The following is a 15733-nucleotide window of genomic DNA, read 5'->3' on the forward strand; positions in this document are numbered from 1 at the left end:
GGAGTGTGGGGGTGGGGGAGGAGAAGGAAGGTTAACTGGTTGAGAGACAGTTACTGGCCCTGCAGCTGTCCCCAGACCTCCTCCCACTGGCACAGGCGCAGCAGGTGGGGTGGCCCAGTTTGGACAGATAAAATGGAGGCCCAGCCTTAGCCAAGGTCACATGAAGCACCAGGCAGAGAGTTATGCCCTGAAGAAGTGAGGTCTGCTTTTCTGGCCCAGGCCCATGGTCCAGATCCCACAGGCCTCTCTGCTGTCCTTCCTGACAGGTCACACATTTCTATAGCTGGGCAGGATTCATAGATCCCATGTCACCGACCAGGAAGCCTAGCTTAAGGCCACTCACCTATGAGTAAGGCCTTCCACAGCCCCCTGCTTCCCTCCCAATTGCAATGAAGGAGTCACCCCTGTGGTAAGAAACATCTTTATTGGCTTTAGGTCATTCATTCTGTAGTGTCCAGCATGGATTATATTTTTAGAGAATCAATCTAAATTATACATACTTCCATCCCTGGCCCCTGCCCCCAGGTCAGGGGCCAGCCCACCCCCCTCTCTTTTCACTATCTCCCACCTGGCTAGAAGTCGAGGCATCCCTGACCCCAGCTGCCAACCTCGCCTCAGCCCCTGGGATCTGCCAGGAAAAACTGGACTCCCTGTGCCAGTTATATTCTCTCCACCCTTGGTAGCTCTGGGATATGGCCCAGGACATGCATCTGGGGAGGCAAAGAAGGGTTGAGAGGAGGTGGGCTGGGGCATCCCCACACCTTGCAGGCTTCCCTCCCCCCAGGAGGCTTCAAAGGCTGGCTGGTTCCTGAGCACAGATGGACGGAGGGCACTAAAGGGCAAAGGAGGGGCATCTGTGCCACCAGGGTCCCAGTCCAAAGGAAGGAGGGAGGGTCTTTTTGGTTTTATGTTGTCATTTAAAAAAAAAAAGACAAAATGATCTCATTTGCCTTCTAAAAAATAACCAGTCTTAAGTGTCCATTGAGTCCTCAGGGTCAAGGAGGGTGCATGGCCTTCTGTGCTGGTCCCAACATGCGAATGACAGAGGCCATGTTCTCCACTGGACAAATGAGGAGCCTGAGGTACAGCCTCAGCTAGGGTCAGACAGGGCAGCCGAGACGGAGAGGGCCCCTACTGGCCGGCGGCATAGGGCCAGTTGAAGGTGCTGCCAGAGAGCAGCATGTCCCGGATGAGGGTCTCGATGGGTGTTTTGCCCACGAGGCGCATGAAGAAGAGCTGGGAAATGAGGGCGGCAGGCACAGCCCTCAGGGCGGGTAGCCGAAGGAGCAGGCGGCCAAAGCGTTGAGGCTGTGAGGGGTACTGAGCACGCACATACTCTGTCAGTGCCACCTGAGCCTTCTCCTGCAGACTCTCCACGTGAGCTGGGTCCGAGAGGCCACACGCATCTGTCGGGGACATGGGGCCAGGCCCCAGTTGGTCAGCTGTGGGGCCTGGAGTTCCCCACCCCCATGGAGAAAGAGGTACCCCTGCCACAAGGAGGCTTGGCTCCCCAGCAAGCCCATAGCCCAGGAGAGATTTGGCAGCCTCTGACCTCCTGAAAGGGCATGATGAACAGAAGTGCTGCCCTCCCCCACACCCCAAGACAAAAGTGGAAGGGAAAGAAAGGCATGGGGAGAAAAGCTTTGAGATCTAGGGTCCCCGGGGGACCCCAGGGGGAGGGAGATCAAGGTGTATGAAAGGGGCAGCAAGAGGGGAAGAGGATGTGACAGACCCCCAGGGACAGGCAGGGGGCAGCCCCAGGAGCCAACCCACCTGGTGTGAAGAGGGCGATGGCCTTCAGACAACTGTACTCTGCAGAGTCCACCTGCAGCCGGTTCAACTTGTCCACCTGCTCCTGAAAGACCCGGATCTGGTCCATGAAGGAGACCACGCGGTCAGCAGCCATGGGTGCTGCGTGGAAGCCAGCCGCAGCCAGCAATGGCGCCATATGCAGAGGCAGGGCCGACTGAGCGGCATTGAGGACGAAGAGCTCACTCCAGCTGAGTCGCAGCAGGGCCACCTGGTCTGCTACGGGCAGCTCCGGAAAGAAGGGGATGTTCCGGGCCCACTCCACAGTACTGAAGAGAAGACGGGCGGCCAGCTCACAGATGTTGTCGATGCCCATGACGCTACCCTGCTGCTGGGCGTACTGGGAGCCATAGCGGGCAGCAGGGTATGGCTCTGCCCGGAGCAGCTGCGAGATCAGCTCCGATACTGGCTGCCCGTTGAAGTACTCCCCTCCCCCACCTCCAGCCAGGGCCGTGGGGCTGCCCCCCGAGTGTGTGTGGGGGATCCGGCCCCGCTGTACCGCTGTGGAGAGATGACATCAGGACAGAAAGACAGAGGGAAGGTGAAAGGAAGGCCATGATAGGAAGTGATGAGAACGGCAGGGTGGTGGGCAGAGGGGGAGAGGGGGGAGGAGCAAGAGAAAGACGGGCAGAGAGAAAAGAGAAAGTAGAAAAGATGAAAAGATGGGGGGGAACAAAGATGAGGTCAGATAGGGTTGAAGGGGGCAGAAGGGAAAGAGAAGCCAGGGAGGGTCAGATGGGGAGAAAGAAAAACAATTTTATTAGAACAAGTGATGTAAGTGCCCCCTCCTCACTCTAGTCTCAGCTTAACGACAAAGGCTGTCTACCCTAGGAAGACTCCTGGGACTGCACTGCATTGGGGAGAGGAAAATTCCCAGCTTGATGGCAACCCTGCCTGCCCTGCCAGAGGGGCCATGGGAGGAGGTCAGAAGAGGGGGAGGCCCCCAGAGTGTTGTGAGGCTCCTTCTCATTCCACAGCAGACACACACACAACCACACATGGTACAACAACCCCAAGCCTCCCAACACTCACGTGATTTAGGGGATCCTGCCCCCCACACCTCTCCTAGCCAGCCAGATAAACACACACATAAGCAAAAGCCTAACAAAAGAGAAACAGGACAAGCCAGCCCACACAGCTGCAGCCCAGAGCTGCAAGGCCCAGCTTGCTCCTCCCCCTGTTGAAGCCCTTGGGGGGGGACCAGGGCAATTATCTGTCCCTGGCCTGGGACTGGGAAGGGCTCAGAAGGAGGACAGAGAAGTAAAGAAAGAATCCCAGGCACTCCCAAGAATCAGAGCAGGCCACGGGAGAGACAGACAAATGCAGGGACAGGAAAGTCTGGGACCAGATCGATGGACAAAATGGGGGGGGGGGGGGTCTGGTGTGTGTGATGAGGCAGGGCAGGAATGTTTTCTATTGTCCTGAATTCTCTTCTTGGTCCTGTGGGTACCAAGGACAATTTATCATCACAGATGGCTGGGTCTGGGAGAGATCAGAGAGATTGACTCATCTCAATCCCCCTTCATTTTAGGTAAGGAAACTACTACCCAGCCAGAAATAAAGGAGGATCACACACAGAGTAAGAAGCAGATCTGAGACTAGAACTGGAGTCTCTGGTCACCCAGCTTAGGCCTCTTTCCCCCATGCTGAGTTACCCCCTTCACCATCAATGTCAAGTCAACATGTCTGCCCCCTCCTCCCCCATCCCTGCAAATATACATAGCCACGAGAGTGCGTACCCGTCTGACCGGAATGGCAGCTATGCGTGCGTGGGGGGTGGGGGAGGGGAAGGGACACCTGACCCAGACAGTTATAATGCCCAGCCCAGCCCCCTCTAAAGAGCTCTAGGGAAAGAAGCTACCAGGCTTCATCAGGAAGGCCCTGGAGGGCAGAGCAAGGCACCAGCCGAGACACACCCCGCCTGGCCCTGCCCTGGAGACTCAGGGAACTGGAGACCCAGAGGAGATAAAAATAGGGAGCCCGTTCATCTTCTGGTTGGGAGATGGGAGGATCGAGAATTAGCAGCCCCCACTGCTCCATGGGATTTCCAGGTTTAGGCTGAAGGAAGCCTTAGTGATCTAGAGAGCAGACATTAGCAATTAGTGCAATGGTCTCATTTTATAGATGGAGAAATCGAAGGCCAGAGAAGGAAGTGACTTGGCCCAAGGTCACAGAAACACAGAAGGCCTGGATAAACCAGAAACTTTGAGTGAACCATTCCTGACCCCAAGGCTGCTCCCAGCTAATGGGCCCAGGGTCAAGGCCAACCTTCCCCAGCCAGGCTACCTAGTTCCAGCCCCACCCCTCCCCCCTCCTCCAGAGGATAGCAGCTGGCTGGCCAAGACCCAGATGGAAGGGAAAGGACGAGACTCAGAGGAAAGGGGATTTTTCCAGGGCTCCCTGGAGAGAGGGACTTAGGATCCTGGCCTTTAGAGGAGGATAAGAGCAGATCCTGGGTCAGTGGCATGAAATGGGCCTTGACAGGCTAGAAGCAAGAAAGGAAATATGTGACCTTAGAACACTAAGAGGCACTCCCAGCCCCCCCCCCCCCCCCCGGATGTCTGGAGAGCCCAGGTCAGGTCACTGAGGAGCTGGGTGGGGACTCACACCCTGAGATCCCACATGGCCTGGCTCAGGTGTGGAAGAAAGGAAGGAACAAGCTGCTTCTTCTCACCCTCAGCTTCTCCCTGCCCTCAGGAAATTTGATGGCAGAGCAAGGCCACAGTGCTCCAAGCCCCCCATCCCCATCCCCATCCCCTGTAGGGCCTACATTATCTGGGTCTCATTCTAGGGGACAGCTAGGAGCAAAGAACAGAACCACAGGGTTTAGACATCCTAGCACCATCACTTTACAAAGGAGGAAACTAAAGCAAGAACAATTCAATGACTGGGTCAAAATCACATAGCTAGGAAAGGGGGTAGAGGCAGAATTTGAATCCAGGTCTTCACTGTTCCAAGTTCTGCAGTCTATCTGGTTCTAAACCCTAAAGGCTGCAGGAGCGATGCATTTGTAAAGCCTTCCTGGCCCCCCCCCAAGGTTCTATTCTAGAATCCTAAAACTCTCCTGTTCCTGAAATTCCTAGTTGCTCTTCTAGAATTCTCTCCATAGCCTGAGTCAGTAGATCTTGTCTAGGAGCCCAGCACTCCTCCAGTCTGGGAGCAGGGGTAGGCTGGGGGGGGGGCAGAGGTGGGGGTGCCAAGATGCAGCCCGGCTAGATACTAGCAGGGCATGCTTCCTGCCCTGGGCAAACACTGGAGGGGGAGAATGGGGGGAGGAGGGGGAATAAAATAAAGGGCCCTTGTGAGGAGGAAAAAAAAAACCCCAACAACCCTCCCCAAGCTGGAAGTGGGAAGGTCAGATCGACCTGGGCAGGGCGACCATGATAGGAGGGAGGGAGAGAGAGGGAGCCCAAAGGCCTGGGCAGCCTCTGGCCAATCTTCCTGCACTCAGGCCCTTATGGTAAAGGGGAGAACTCTGAAAGCCCCTCCCTATCTCCTCAGAGACTGCACCCTGGGGGACTGGTGAGACCATCACCCAGGAAGGGACAGTGTCCATACCCACTGATCACTCAGGCAGTCAGACTCATGGCCTGATCAGGGTCAGGCTGGTCCAAGCTAAGGGCCCCAGGGAGTGGCCAGGAGAACCAAAGAATAGATCTAATCAACAAGGGGAACTAGATTCCTCAGCCCCTTCCTTCTCCCTCAAAAACTCCAAATTCAACCCTCAAAGACCAGTACTTGTCCCCACCAGACCCCAGATTCCAATCCCTGGTTGCTCTTTCTGCTTTCTCAATTGGCCTCAAGACTACAGAACAGGCAATCCCGGCTGCTTCTCTTGTCTCCCAGTCGTCTTCAGACAAGTTACTGGACAATTCTGGATCTTGACATACCCACAGTTCCTCCAACCTCCTATGGACTCTAGGCAGGCAATGAAGCTCAGACTTTTCAGAAGGTAGTTGAGACCATCTCCCCTTATGGAAAGGCTAGCTATTCCCAGGGGTGGGGTTCCTGCCCCAGCCTTACCTTCCTTTCTCATGCCGACCCGGAAGCACTTTTTTAAACGACAGTACTGACACTGGTTTCGATGGTGCTGATCAATCTGGCAGTCTCGGTTGGACCTGGGGGGAGAAAGTATGTGCAAAGGTCAGTATCCAAATCAAAGACTGGAAATGTGGAGAGAGTGGGACACTAGAGACTCAGACAGAAACCCAGCTCAGATACTTAACTGGTTTCATGACCCTTGGCAAGCCCCTTGGCCCTTCTGAGCCTCAGTTACTGCTCTCCCCATCTGTAAAATGAGGATAATATAACTGTATCACCTTCCTCCCCTCACAGAGTTATTGTGAGTGAAAGCATGACCCTAATCAAGTTAACTCTTACTGAGTGAAGGGAGGAGCAGTGTGGCATGGATATTGCCTTGCCCCATCCCCCTCCCCTCATTTACCTGAGAGCCCTGGATTCTCATCTCATCTCTGGGATTAACTCACTGTATGAGTGTGGACAAGTCTTTCTCTAGGGCAAGGGCAGAGCCTATCGGATGTCAAAAACCTCAGTTCAAATCTCAGTTCTATCACTTCCTATAATCTTAAGCAAGACAAGTCACTCCCCGTCTATGGGTCTTATTTTCCTTACCTACAAAACGAGAATAGACCAGCTAAGTGTTAGATTCTCTTGCCCCTTGAAAATCGCATAATCCTCCCCTCTAGTTTCCTTTTCTGTCAAGGTGTATATGTGTGTGTGGGGGGGGGGGGGAGGCAGCCAGACTCCCCTGACCTCCAAAATCCCCTTCCAGGAGCTCAGAAGCTGACCCACTGTACCCTGGCCCTTGGCAGGCCTGGCTATCTCCTAGGCTGCTCCTACAACCATTGGCAGGACTGTGTATGTTCGGTGTGGGGATCCAGAAGTAATCTCAGGTCTAAATGGCCAAGAAAACATCAGAAGGACCGCATCCAATCCAGTCACATTTGTGAAAGGTGAAAAGACACAGAAGAATTTTATTTTCTAGATAGGTTGTTTTGGAATCTCCTGGCTATGGCTTCCCTGCATTAACATTGGCTTGGGAGCCAGCCTCACCATCTGCTGGGCCTAGCAAGGACAAAGGTCTCCTGCTTTCAGGGAAGTGTCAAGAGAAGCTGGTTAAAAAACCTTCCTGGCCCCATGTAGGTACTAGGTCTTAATGGGTGACAGGATCCAAAGACCTAGTTGCCTCTTAACCTGAATAAACAGCTTACTGCTCCACCCTTTGCCTAGAGCAGGCTGTCATCCTCTGTCCCCCAAATTCTGGCTCTACTGGGGCTGAAGGGTTCATGATGAAGGATGAAAAACCTCCTCTGAGGTCTCAAGTAACCCCTCCCAACAGGTCCAGGGGCTCAAACCCCTTCCAAGGACCTGAGCCATCTGCACTTCCTTTGATCAGTCACAGAGAACATTAGCTCAACCAGGTAAGAGAATGGGGGGGGGGGGGGAAGAATATTGGTTTTTGAACTCGAGGAAATCCAAGTTCAAGGCCTTGTTTCAACACTTACTAGTAATAAGACCTCAGCTCCTTAACCTCTGAAACCTGTTCCTTCCTCTATGAAACCAAGATGCAGCTAGCTGCTCCCTAGCTTTCAGGATGCTCCCAGGGAGGCCATGGCAATTAGAACAATTAGAATCTCAATTCTGACATCAAGCCCCCTCCCCACACACACACACACATTCTGTAACTCCATACAGTGTATCTTAGGAGCAGCTAGGTGGCACAATGGATAGAGCACCGGCCCTGGAGTCAGAAGTACCTGAGTTCAAATCCAGCCTCAGACACTTAATAATTGCCTAGCTGTGTGGCCTTGGGCAAGCCACTTAACCCATTGCCTTGCAAAAACCTAAAAAAACCAACCAAACAAAAACATATAGTGTATCTTATTTGTACAGGGAACAGAAAAGTGAACAACTCTGCTATCACTGCCTGCCCTCAAAAAGCTTACAATCTAATAGGAAAAACCATCTTCTTTTTGTTCCCAGAAAGACTGGCATGTAGGAAGTTCTAAGAAACTCTTGTTGTTTGGTTGACTGACCTCTGAACCTCAAATGTCAGAGCATGGATGGGGAGGGCAGAAATCTTGGGTAGTCCTCTGGCAGAAGAGGGAAAGTATTAAGAGTTTCAGATATTTTGTCTTCTCTCTTCCTTTCCACTTTGCCCAGAGATTAAAGGCAGAGGACGAAAGAAGAGATAAGAGACTAAGGCTGGGTCCCACTCTTAAGGTAAAAGGAGGGAGTTTTAGGACAAAACAAAGCCTGTCCTACTTCCCACAGAGGGAAAAAAGAAATGGAGCTCATTCCCCTGAGCAGTGACCCAGGATAGAGATATAAATAGGGTGGATGGAGAATTCTGCGGCTGCCAGATCCCCGACAGGGCTGTTGAGGAAAGTGGAGGAGCGATGGAAGACAACTCCCCATCATGAAGCCCATCCATGTTACCTCCTCCAGATCTCTTAAACATAGCCTCTGCCCCACTATTCTTCCAAGGTCAGAAGTCCTCCTAGTCCCCAAACCCTCATCTTCTTCAACCTCCCTATATTATTCATAGCTGCTGCCAACCCCCTCCTACTGCAAAACCTCTCCTCCAACTTCAGAGATACCATCTTCTCCTTTTCCCATCCTGGAAGAACCCCCCCCCCCCCCGCCTTTCCCCTGGTTCCTACATCTTCCTACTTCCAAAATTCAGTAATGCCCCAAGGTTCTGCCCAGGGGCCTCATCATCCTCTCTTTATCCTGTCTCCCTCACTGTTCATCCTTTCCCATGGTTTCAGTTACCACCTCTAGGCAAATGACACTCCCATATCTATTCCTCTTAACCTGGCTAAATGAAACAGTTAATATCACACATTCGACTTGGACTCCTGAAGACCTGAGTTCAAATCTGGCCCCAGATACTTACTAGCTGTGTGGACAAGTCACTTCACCTGCCTGTCTCAGTTTCCTCATCTGTAAAATGGAAATAATAATAACAGCAGCTGCCTCCCATGCTTGTGGTAAGGCTCAAATGAGATAATATTTGTAAACTACTTTGCAAAGCTTTACATAAATGCTAGTGGCTGTTGTTCTAAGCTTTAGACTTGAATTGCCCATAGGCAATCTCCACCCCCCATGACCTAGTAGCAACCTTAAGTCCAACATGTCTAAAAGCAGACTTTTTCCTAGCACATGGAAGAAGAAAGCACAGTGGGCCAAGCACCAGGAGAGCAGAACCCAAGGCAGGGTGATGCCCCATTCTACTTGTATTACTAAGACTCCTGGCCCGCTTCTCCATGAGCCAGTTTCCTTCTCTGTAAAATGAGAAGATTGGCCCAGTTTCTAAGATCTTTCTAGGTCTGATATTCTAGGTTCTAACACGAGATATCACCAGCTTTCACTGAACCTTAAGGGACCTGGGCCACTGCTAGGTGCCCTGGTCAATATTCTTTGACTGGCTGTGCTCTACATTTGCAATTAGATGACCTGGGTTCAAATCCTACTTCAGCTGAAAAGTCACTTTCAAGTCAGTTCACTTGTCTGGGTCTCAGTTTCTTCATCCATAAAATGTGGAGGTTGGATTTTCTGTGCCCTGGATCCCTGTGGCAGTCAGTGTGGTAAAACCAATGGGACTCCTCAGAATAATGTGTTTAAAGGCACAAATTAAAATACATAGCATTACCAAGGAAACCAATTACACTGAAATAGAGTTATCAAAAATTTTTTTTTAAGTTTTAGGACCTGAGGCTAGGAACCATTAGACTTGCTGGTTTCTAAGTTGCCTCTCAGTTCTAACCTTATAGTTCTAGAACCCTTGGTTCTAACCCTCCTACCCACTCCCAGATCCCTAAATAGCTAAGGCAAGTTGTAAGTGGGGTAAGCTGAAAACTAGGATGTGGGAACCCCCCCCCCCAGGGTGATCCCAACAGAGTCAGAAAAGTAGGAGGGGAAGAGAGAAAGAGGAGGCCATGTTGCCTCTAATGGACCTTGCTGATCTGTTAACTACTTACTCCCTACTTCCCAACACCTCCCAAAAATAAAAACAAAATGTCCAGGTGTCTGGGAAAGGTTAAAAAAAACACTCGTCTCAAACAGACCATACCAAAATCAAGGGTTACTGTGCACTGGTTTGGGCAGGATTTGAGGAGGTTTACTCTTGGGCCTAGTAACTCATCTACTCTCTAACCTCTGGAGTCAGGGGATCTGCCACTAATGGGGTTGTTTGGAGTGGCCTACAGCCAATGCTGGGGGCGTGGGGGGAAGGAGAGAGAATCAAAGAGCCCCTTGTCAAGGAGCAAGGGCTTGGTGACAAACGTGGCAAAGCAGAGAGAGCTAGACCTGGCTTCTCCAAGCCTCAGCTACCTCATCTGGAAAATAGGAATTATTATGACTGCCCTACATCTCATGAAATTATTGTGAAGAAAGAACCTTGTAAGCTTCAGAGTATGACAGAGAATGCCAAGGACCCTACAAGAATAAAGAGCAGTGACGACAGCAGGTCAATAAACTAGGGAGCGGCTTTGGCAGAGCTGGGCTCCGGCCCTCAAAGTTCAAGGTCAGAAAAAAGTAACTGGGCCAAGACAAAGGGGCAGTGACTGGGGCAGGAGGCTCGGCAAAGGAGGCAAATCAGGTCCTCCAAATCCTAGATCAGAGGAGGAAGCCAGACCTACTCAGAAAACCAGAGTCTGAAGGAGGCAGACCCCATGGTCACAGGCTGGAGGGGTAGGACCAAGGCACATCTTAATGATATGAAAGGGGCAGAGAAGATGCCAAACAAATAGAGGTTTACAGGACAAAAAAGACCTGGAAGGATCCTTTTGTTCCTCCTTCTCCTTGGGTTTATAGATGGGAGAAATATTATTCTTGGGCAGAACCTTCACTGACTTGGTAATCCCCTGTCTAGGGTCCTAAGCAAACTAGGGCCCTATGTTAATGAATAATAGTAATAAGGATTCAACTGTTGATGACTTCAATCCCAGGAATAAATTATTACAGCTTTAGGCCAAGAAAGACTTTCTTGTTTAAAAAAAAAAAAAAAAAAAATTAGGGGCAGCTAGGTGGCGCAGTGGATAGAGCACCCGCCATGGAGTCAGGAGTACCTGGGTTCAAATCCGGTCTCAGACACTTACTAATTACCTAGCTGTGTGGCCTTGGGCAAGCCACTTAACCCCACTGCCTCGAAAAAAAAAATAAAATCAATCAATCAGAAAACAGAAAACAGCTGAGAGGGCTTCTAAAACACAGAATGTCAGAACTGGGTGAGTTTCTAGAACATGGAATGTCAGAGCTGGGAGGGCTCAGGGAACATGGAATGTCAGAGTTGGGAGGGCTCAGGGAACATGGAATGTCAGAGCTGGGAGGGCTCAGGGAACATGGAATGTCAGAGTTGGGAGGGCTCTTAGAACATGGAATATTAGAGCATGGAATATCTGGGCTGGAGGTCCATTAGAGCACAGAATTCCAGGGTTAGGAAGGTTCTTTAGAAACTGTCTATTTGAACTCCTCATTATAGAAGACAGAGAAACTAAGGCCTAGAAGAGGTGACTTGCCCCAGGTCACACAATGACAAAGCCAGGAATTGAACAGGGGAAAGAATAAGGTGTTACATTGTTTCACCAAGTTCATGCTTGTGGGCCCTTTGCTTCTGCTATCCCATTTCCCCCACTTTAAGACAGAGAGGCAGTGTCGATTGTGCCCATTGGAGGACCTCACCAAGGTTGAGTGACTTGCCCAAGGTCACCCAGCAGCAGCAGCTGCAGTTCCTTTCAAGGACTCGGTCAGCTGGAAAGGTTCCAGCTTTGAAGCTGCCTCAATCCACTTCACAGCCCAAACACCAGCGGGGAGGGAAAGTCCCAGCCCTTTTGTCTGTGGAAGGAAAGGGCCAAGGACACTAACTCACAGGGCTAGGAACGTGCCAGGCCCCCCAGCTGGGTGAAATGGGGGAGGGGCCCGGGATGATCATTAATGTCACTGTAACACCTGGGCTCCTGACCAATGGTTAGTGCTCTGGCTAATGAGGCCAAGGTCACTCTTTGGAGGCCTTGCCTGGCCCAATTATCATGTGGCTGCTGAAACTGAGTTTCCTCTATCTTAGAATCTCAGCATCTGAGAAGCTGTCCAGACCTTACTAGGGGGCCGATTCCTAGCCTCCCTTTTAACAGTGAACCTGAAAGGGGACTGGCACTGGCTTAAAATTCTCTCCATCCATCAGCCCAGATCCTTAGTCTCAGACAGTGACTAAGGACCCTTAGGAAGCCCCTCAGTCTTCCAAATGCACCAAGCCTAGGCTGCCCAGGAAGCAGGGACCTAAGAAAGAAAGATGATGGCGTTCAGGGAGCCTACTCACCTCCTAATTAGCAGGCCTACATCAAGCTAAGCCTGCCTGCCCCTCCTTGCCAACAAATGTGGGTTGGTTGGAGGCGGCTGCCAGAAAACAGGTGGTAAGGACAATTAAGTACAGCTAGAAATGGTTTATTTCCCCTTTTGGGGAGGGGAGGGCAGGGCAGACACTGGAGGAGGATTAGCCAGCTCCGAGTACAGCAGACTTCTCCCCTCTCCCCCCACCCCATACCCCTGTAGGACCAGAGGAAATGGGGGCTATCTAAGGGCTGGGTCAGCCCAGGCAGCTGTGCTAGGGCTCAGAGGGCTTAAGGCCAGGTCTGGATGGGAATGCTCCTAAGGCCTAGTCTTATTGTAAGTGCCAGGGAAGGAGGCTTTAGGCAATCCCTCTGGGCTTGGGAAGGTGGCCTGAGGTGGGAACCCAGAGTCTGGCCCATGGCACTGAGGCTGGAAGGGCAGAGAGGTCAGGTTCCTTTTCAGGTGGCTCTAAACACCCTTGGGATGAGTTTGCTCAGCTCCAACCTCATCCTTACCCCCCTCATCTAGCCTCCCCAACCCTCGGCAAGAAAACAAGAAGAAATATCTCCAGCTTCTCTCTGATGGGGGCAGGAGAACATTCGAAACCACACACACACACACCAAAAACCCAAACCAAAACAAAACACAACAATCATTCCTCTCAAACAGCAACAACAACACCATCACCTCAAGACGCGTTACCAGGCAGCTGGCCAAGCAGGGAGCACCAGCCCTGAAGCCCACAAAAGAAAGAGGGGTTTTCTGATTTCCTGCCCCTAGGCCAAGACATCAGGCTGGATCTGAGGCAGCTTCAAAGTTGGAACCTTTCCATGCTGCTGGGTGTACCTGGTGGACAGGCACACCAGCTTCTGGGGCAGCAGCCTGGCGAGATGGGGGAGGGGTGCCTCTGGAGAGCCGGAATCTGGTACATTCACATTGGACCTCCTCACCCTCCCCACGGCGGCCCCTCAGATACTTTAAGGTCTGTCCCCCTTTGGATCCTAAGATCCCTTTGGGCAGAGTTTGTGTCTTATTTCATCTTCCCAGCTGAGAATAGAGAGAGAGCACTTTGGTCTAGAATTCATGAAGACCTATCTGTGTGACCCTGGTCAAGTCATAAACCTCTCCAAGCCACCAGATCATTCATCAAAGTCAAATGCTACAGAGAACTTCTAGTTTGGCAGTAAAAGGCATTTCTTCATTGGGAGTTTCCTAACTTAGTTCTGGATCTCTTCCCCACTAAAAAAAAGAGCTATTTATTGATAGTATCAATAGGTTTGATTAGAGGTCATTCTGGATGGATATTTTTTGGACTGAATTAATAGCTAGTTTGAGGAGGAGTGTCATTTTTTTGTGGGAGGGGCTGAGGGAGGAAGGGGAAGGAAAAGCTCAGGCTGGGTAACCTGGAGAAGGGTAGAAACCAAACTCTGCTCCCTAACTAGTGCAACTCCCTCACTTCCAGGGTCCTGAAACAATTTGGGGCACCCCTGCATCCCATGAACAGGCTGCAGACTTAGAAGACAATAAAAGGTTGGACTCCAAGGGCCTGTTTAGGGCTGAAAGGTTCTAAGTTCTAACCCCAAAGGAATTCTAAGTTCTAGATGCCATGTGGGACCACTCTCAATACTTGCTCTACAAAAAGGGTTGGGGGAAGAGATGAGAAACAGGAGGAAGTCCCTAAGTTGAATCTAGAGAGAGACATAGAGAGACACAGAGAGACAGAGAAAGAGAGAGACAGAGAGAGACACAGAGAGACACAGAGAGAGAGAGAGACAGAGCGAGAGACAGAGAGAGAGAGAGACAGAGAGAGAGAGAGAGACAGAAAGAGACACAGAGAGAGAGAGAGAGAGAGAGAGGCAGAGAGAGGGATACACAGTGAGATAGAGAGAGGGAGAGACAGACAGAGGGAGAGAGACACAGAGAGACAGAGAGAGAGAGGCAGAGAGAGACACAGAGAGGGATACACAGAGAGATAGAGAGAGAGGGAGCGACAGACAGAGGGAGAGAGACACAGAGAGACAGAGAGACACACAGAGAGAGACAGAGAAAGAGAAAGACAGAGAGAGAGAGACACAGAGAGAGACGCACAGAGAGAGACAGAAAAAGAGAAAGACAGAGAGACAGAGAGAGAGACAGAGAGAGAGAGAGAGAGAGAGACAGAGAGAGAGAGAGACAGAAAAAGAGAGAGACACAGAGAGAGAGACACACAGAGAGAGAGACACAGAGAGAGAGAGAGAGAGAGAGAGAGAGACAGAGAGAGAGACAGAGAGAGGGACACACAGGGAGACAGAGAGAGGGAGAGGGAGAGGGACAGGCAGAGGGAGGGAGGGAGAGGAGGGCTGGGCCTCCGGCCGGGCAGCACTCGGGCCGCGGCCTCTCCCGGCTGGCTCTCCCAGGCCACTGGCCCCGGGGAGGGAAGGCCTGCTTCCCCGGCCCAGGCCAGAGGTCACAGCCTCCCGGACTCTCCCCCTCCCCCGTCTCATGCCAGCTTTCCGAGGCCCCGAGGGCAGCGGCAGCACAAGGCTAAATGAGGGCGGAGGGGCAGCCGGGGAGGGGCAGGTCGGGGGGGGCCCACGGAGGGAACCCGTGCGGGGTCACAAAGAGGCCGCTCCGGGCCGGGCCGGGCTCCGGGCTCCGGGCCCCGGGCCGGGCCGGCTCCGTCTCCACTCCCGGGCCGGGGCCAGGGGACACGCGGCCCCCGGGGCCCGTGTGCCCGGGGCGCGGTCCGGAGCGGGGGCCCCCGCGTACCTGCAGGTGTAGCTGAGGTTGCGGCGGATGCTCCGCTTGAAGAAGCTCTTGCAGCCCTCGCAGGTGAAGACCCCGTAGTGCTTGCCGCTGGACTTGTCCCCGCACACCACGCAGTCCACCTGGAGCCCCGGCTTGTCCTCGTCGCCCGGCTCCGGGTCGCTGCCGCCGCCCTGGGGCGAGGCCGAGTCCTCCTCCGACGTGCGGGGGTAGCCGCCCTTGTCCACGCCGTTCGTGTCCCCGTTGGGGCCGCCCCAGCCGCCGGTCACCATAGCCATCCTCCCCTGGGGAGGGGAGAGGAGGGTCCCGGGCCGGGCTGCGGGGGAGGGGCGCCGGCAGCTAGCGGGCGGCGCGGGCCGGGCGCATGGGGCTGCGCCCCCTCAGCGGCCGCGGCGGGCGGGGCGGGGCCGGGCCCCGGCACCGGCCAAGTTTGGCACCAACTTTCCGCGGGTCCCGGCCGCGGGCGGAACTGGTCGGGCCGGTTCCCGAGCCGCCGCCGAGGGCTCCGGGCGGGGGGGAGGGGGCGGCGGCCGCGGCGCGTCCCCGGGCTGGGGCTAGCAGCGCGCGCCGCCCGGCCCCCGGCCCTGGGGCCCCGCCGCGGCCCGGCCTCGGCCTCGGGACATCGCGCCGGCGGCGGCGGAAGCGGCGAGGGCGGCCCCGAGGGCCGAGCGGGGCCCGCGCCGCCGCCGCCTCCTCCTCCTCCTCCTCCTCCTCCTCCTCCTCCTCCTCCTCCGCCGCCGCCTCCGCCTCCCGGCCGCGCCGGGGAACTTCGGGGCTCGGCCCCACGCGCGCCGCGCCGAGGCGGCTCCCTCCGGCCCACGCAGGCCCG

At 53.5% G+C, this 15733-nt stretch overlaps 1 protein-coding gene across 2 annotated transcripts; it reads right to left on the minus strand.

Moving 5' to 3' along the window:
- Positions 1 to 386: 386 nt before the first annotated feature.
- On the minus strand, positions 387 to 15424 carry NR2F6 (nuclear receptor subfamily 2 group F member 6). 2 transcript variants are annotated; one of them, XM_074204454.1, is made up of 5 exons: positions 14908 to 14986; positions 6036 to 6097; positions 5833 to 5927; positions 1774 to 2310; positions 387 to 1406 (listed from the first exon to the last, which is right to left on the minus strand). In XM_074204454.1, exons 3-5 carry the CDS (start codon positions 5843 to 5845, stop codon positions 1132 to 1134), a joined length of 825 nt encoding a protein of 274 aa, XP_074060555.1. In that variant the 5' UTR covers positions 5846 to 5927; positions 6036 to 6097; positions 14908 to 14986; the 3' UTR covers positions 387 to 1131. The 2 variants fall into 2 exon arrangements, with proteins under 2 accessions (XP_074060555.1, XP_074060554.1); XM_074204453.1 differs by lacking the exon at positions 6036 to 6097 and having other exon boundaries at positions 14908 to 15424.
- Between the last annotated feature and the right edge of the window lie 309 nt (positions 15425 to 15733).

This window comes from Macrotis lagotis, chromosome X, assembly GCF_037893015.1.
Source record: "Macrotis lagotis isolate mMagLag1 chromosome X, bilby.v1.9.chrom.fasta, whole genome shotgun sequence".
Classification (NCBI taxonomy): domain Eukaryota; kingdom Metazoa; phylum Chordata; class Mammalia; order Peramelemorphia; family Peramelidae; genus Macrotis; species Macrotis lagotis.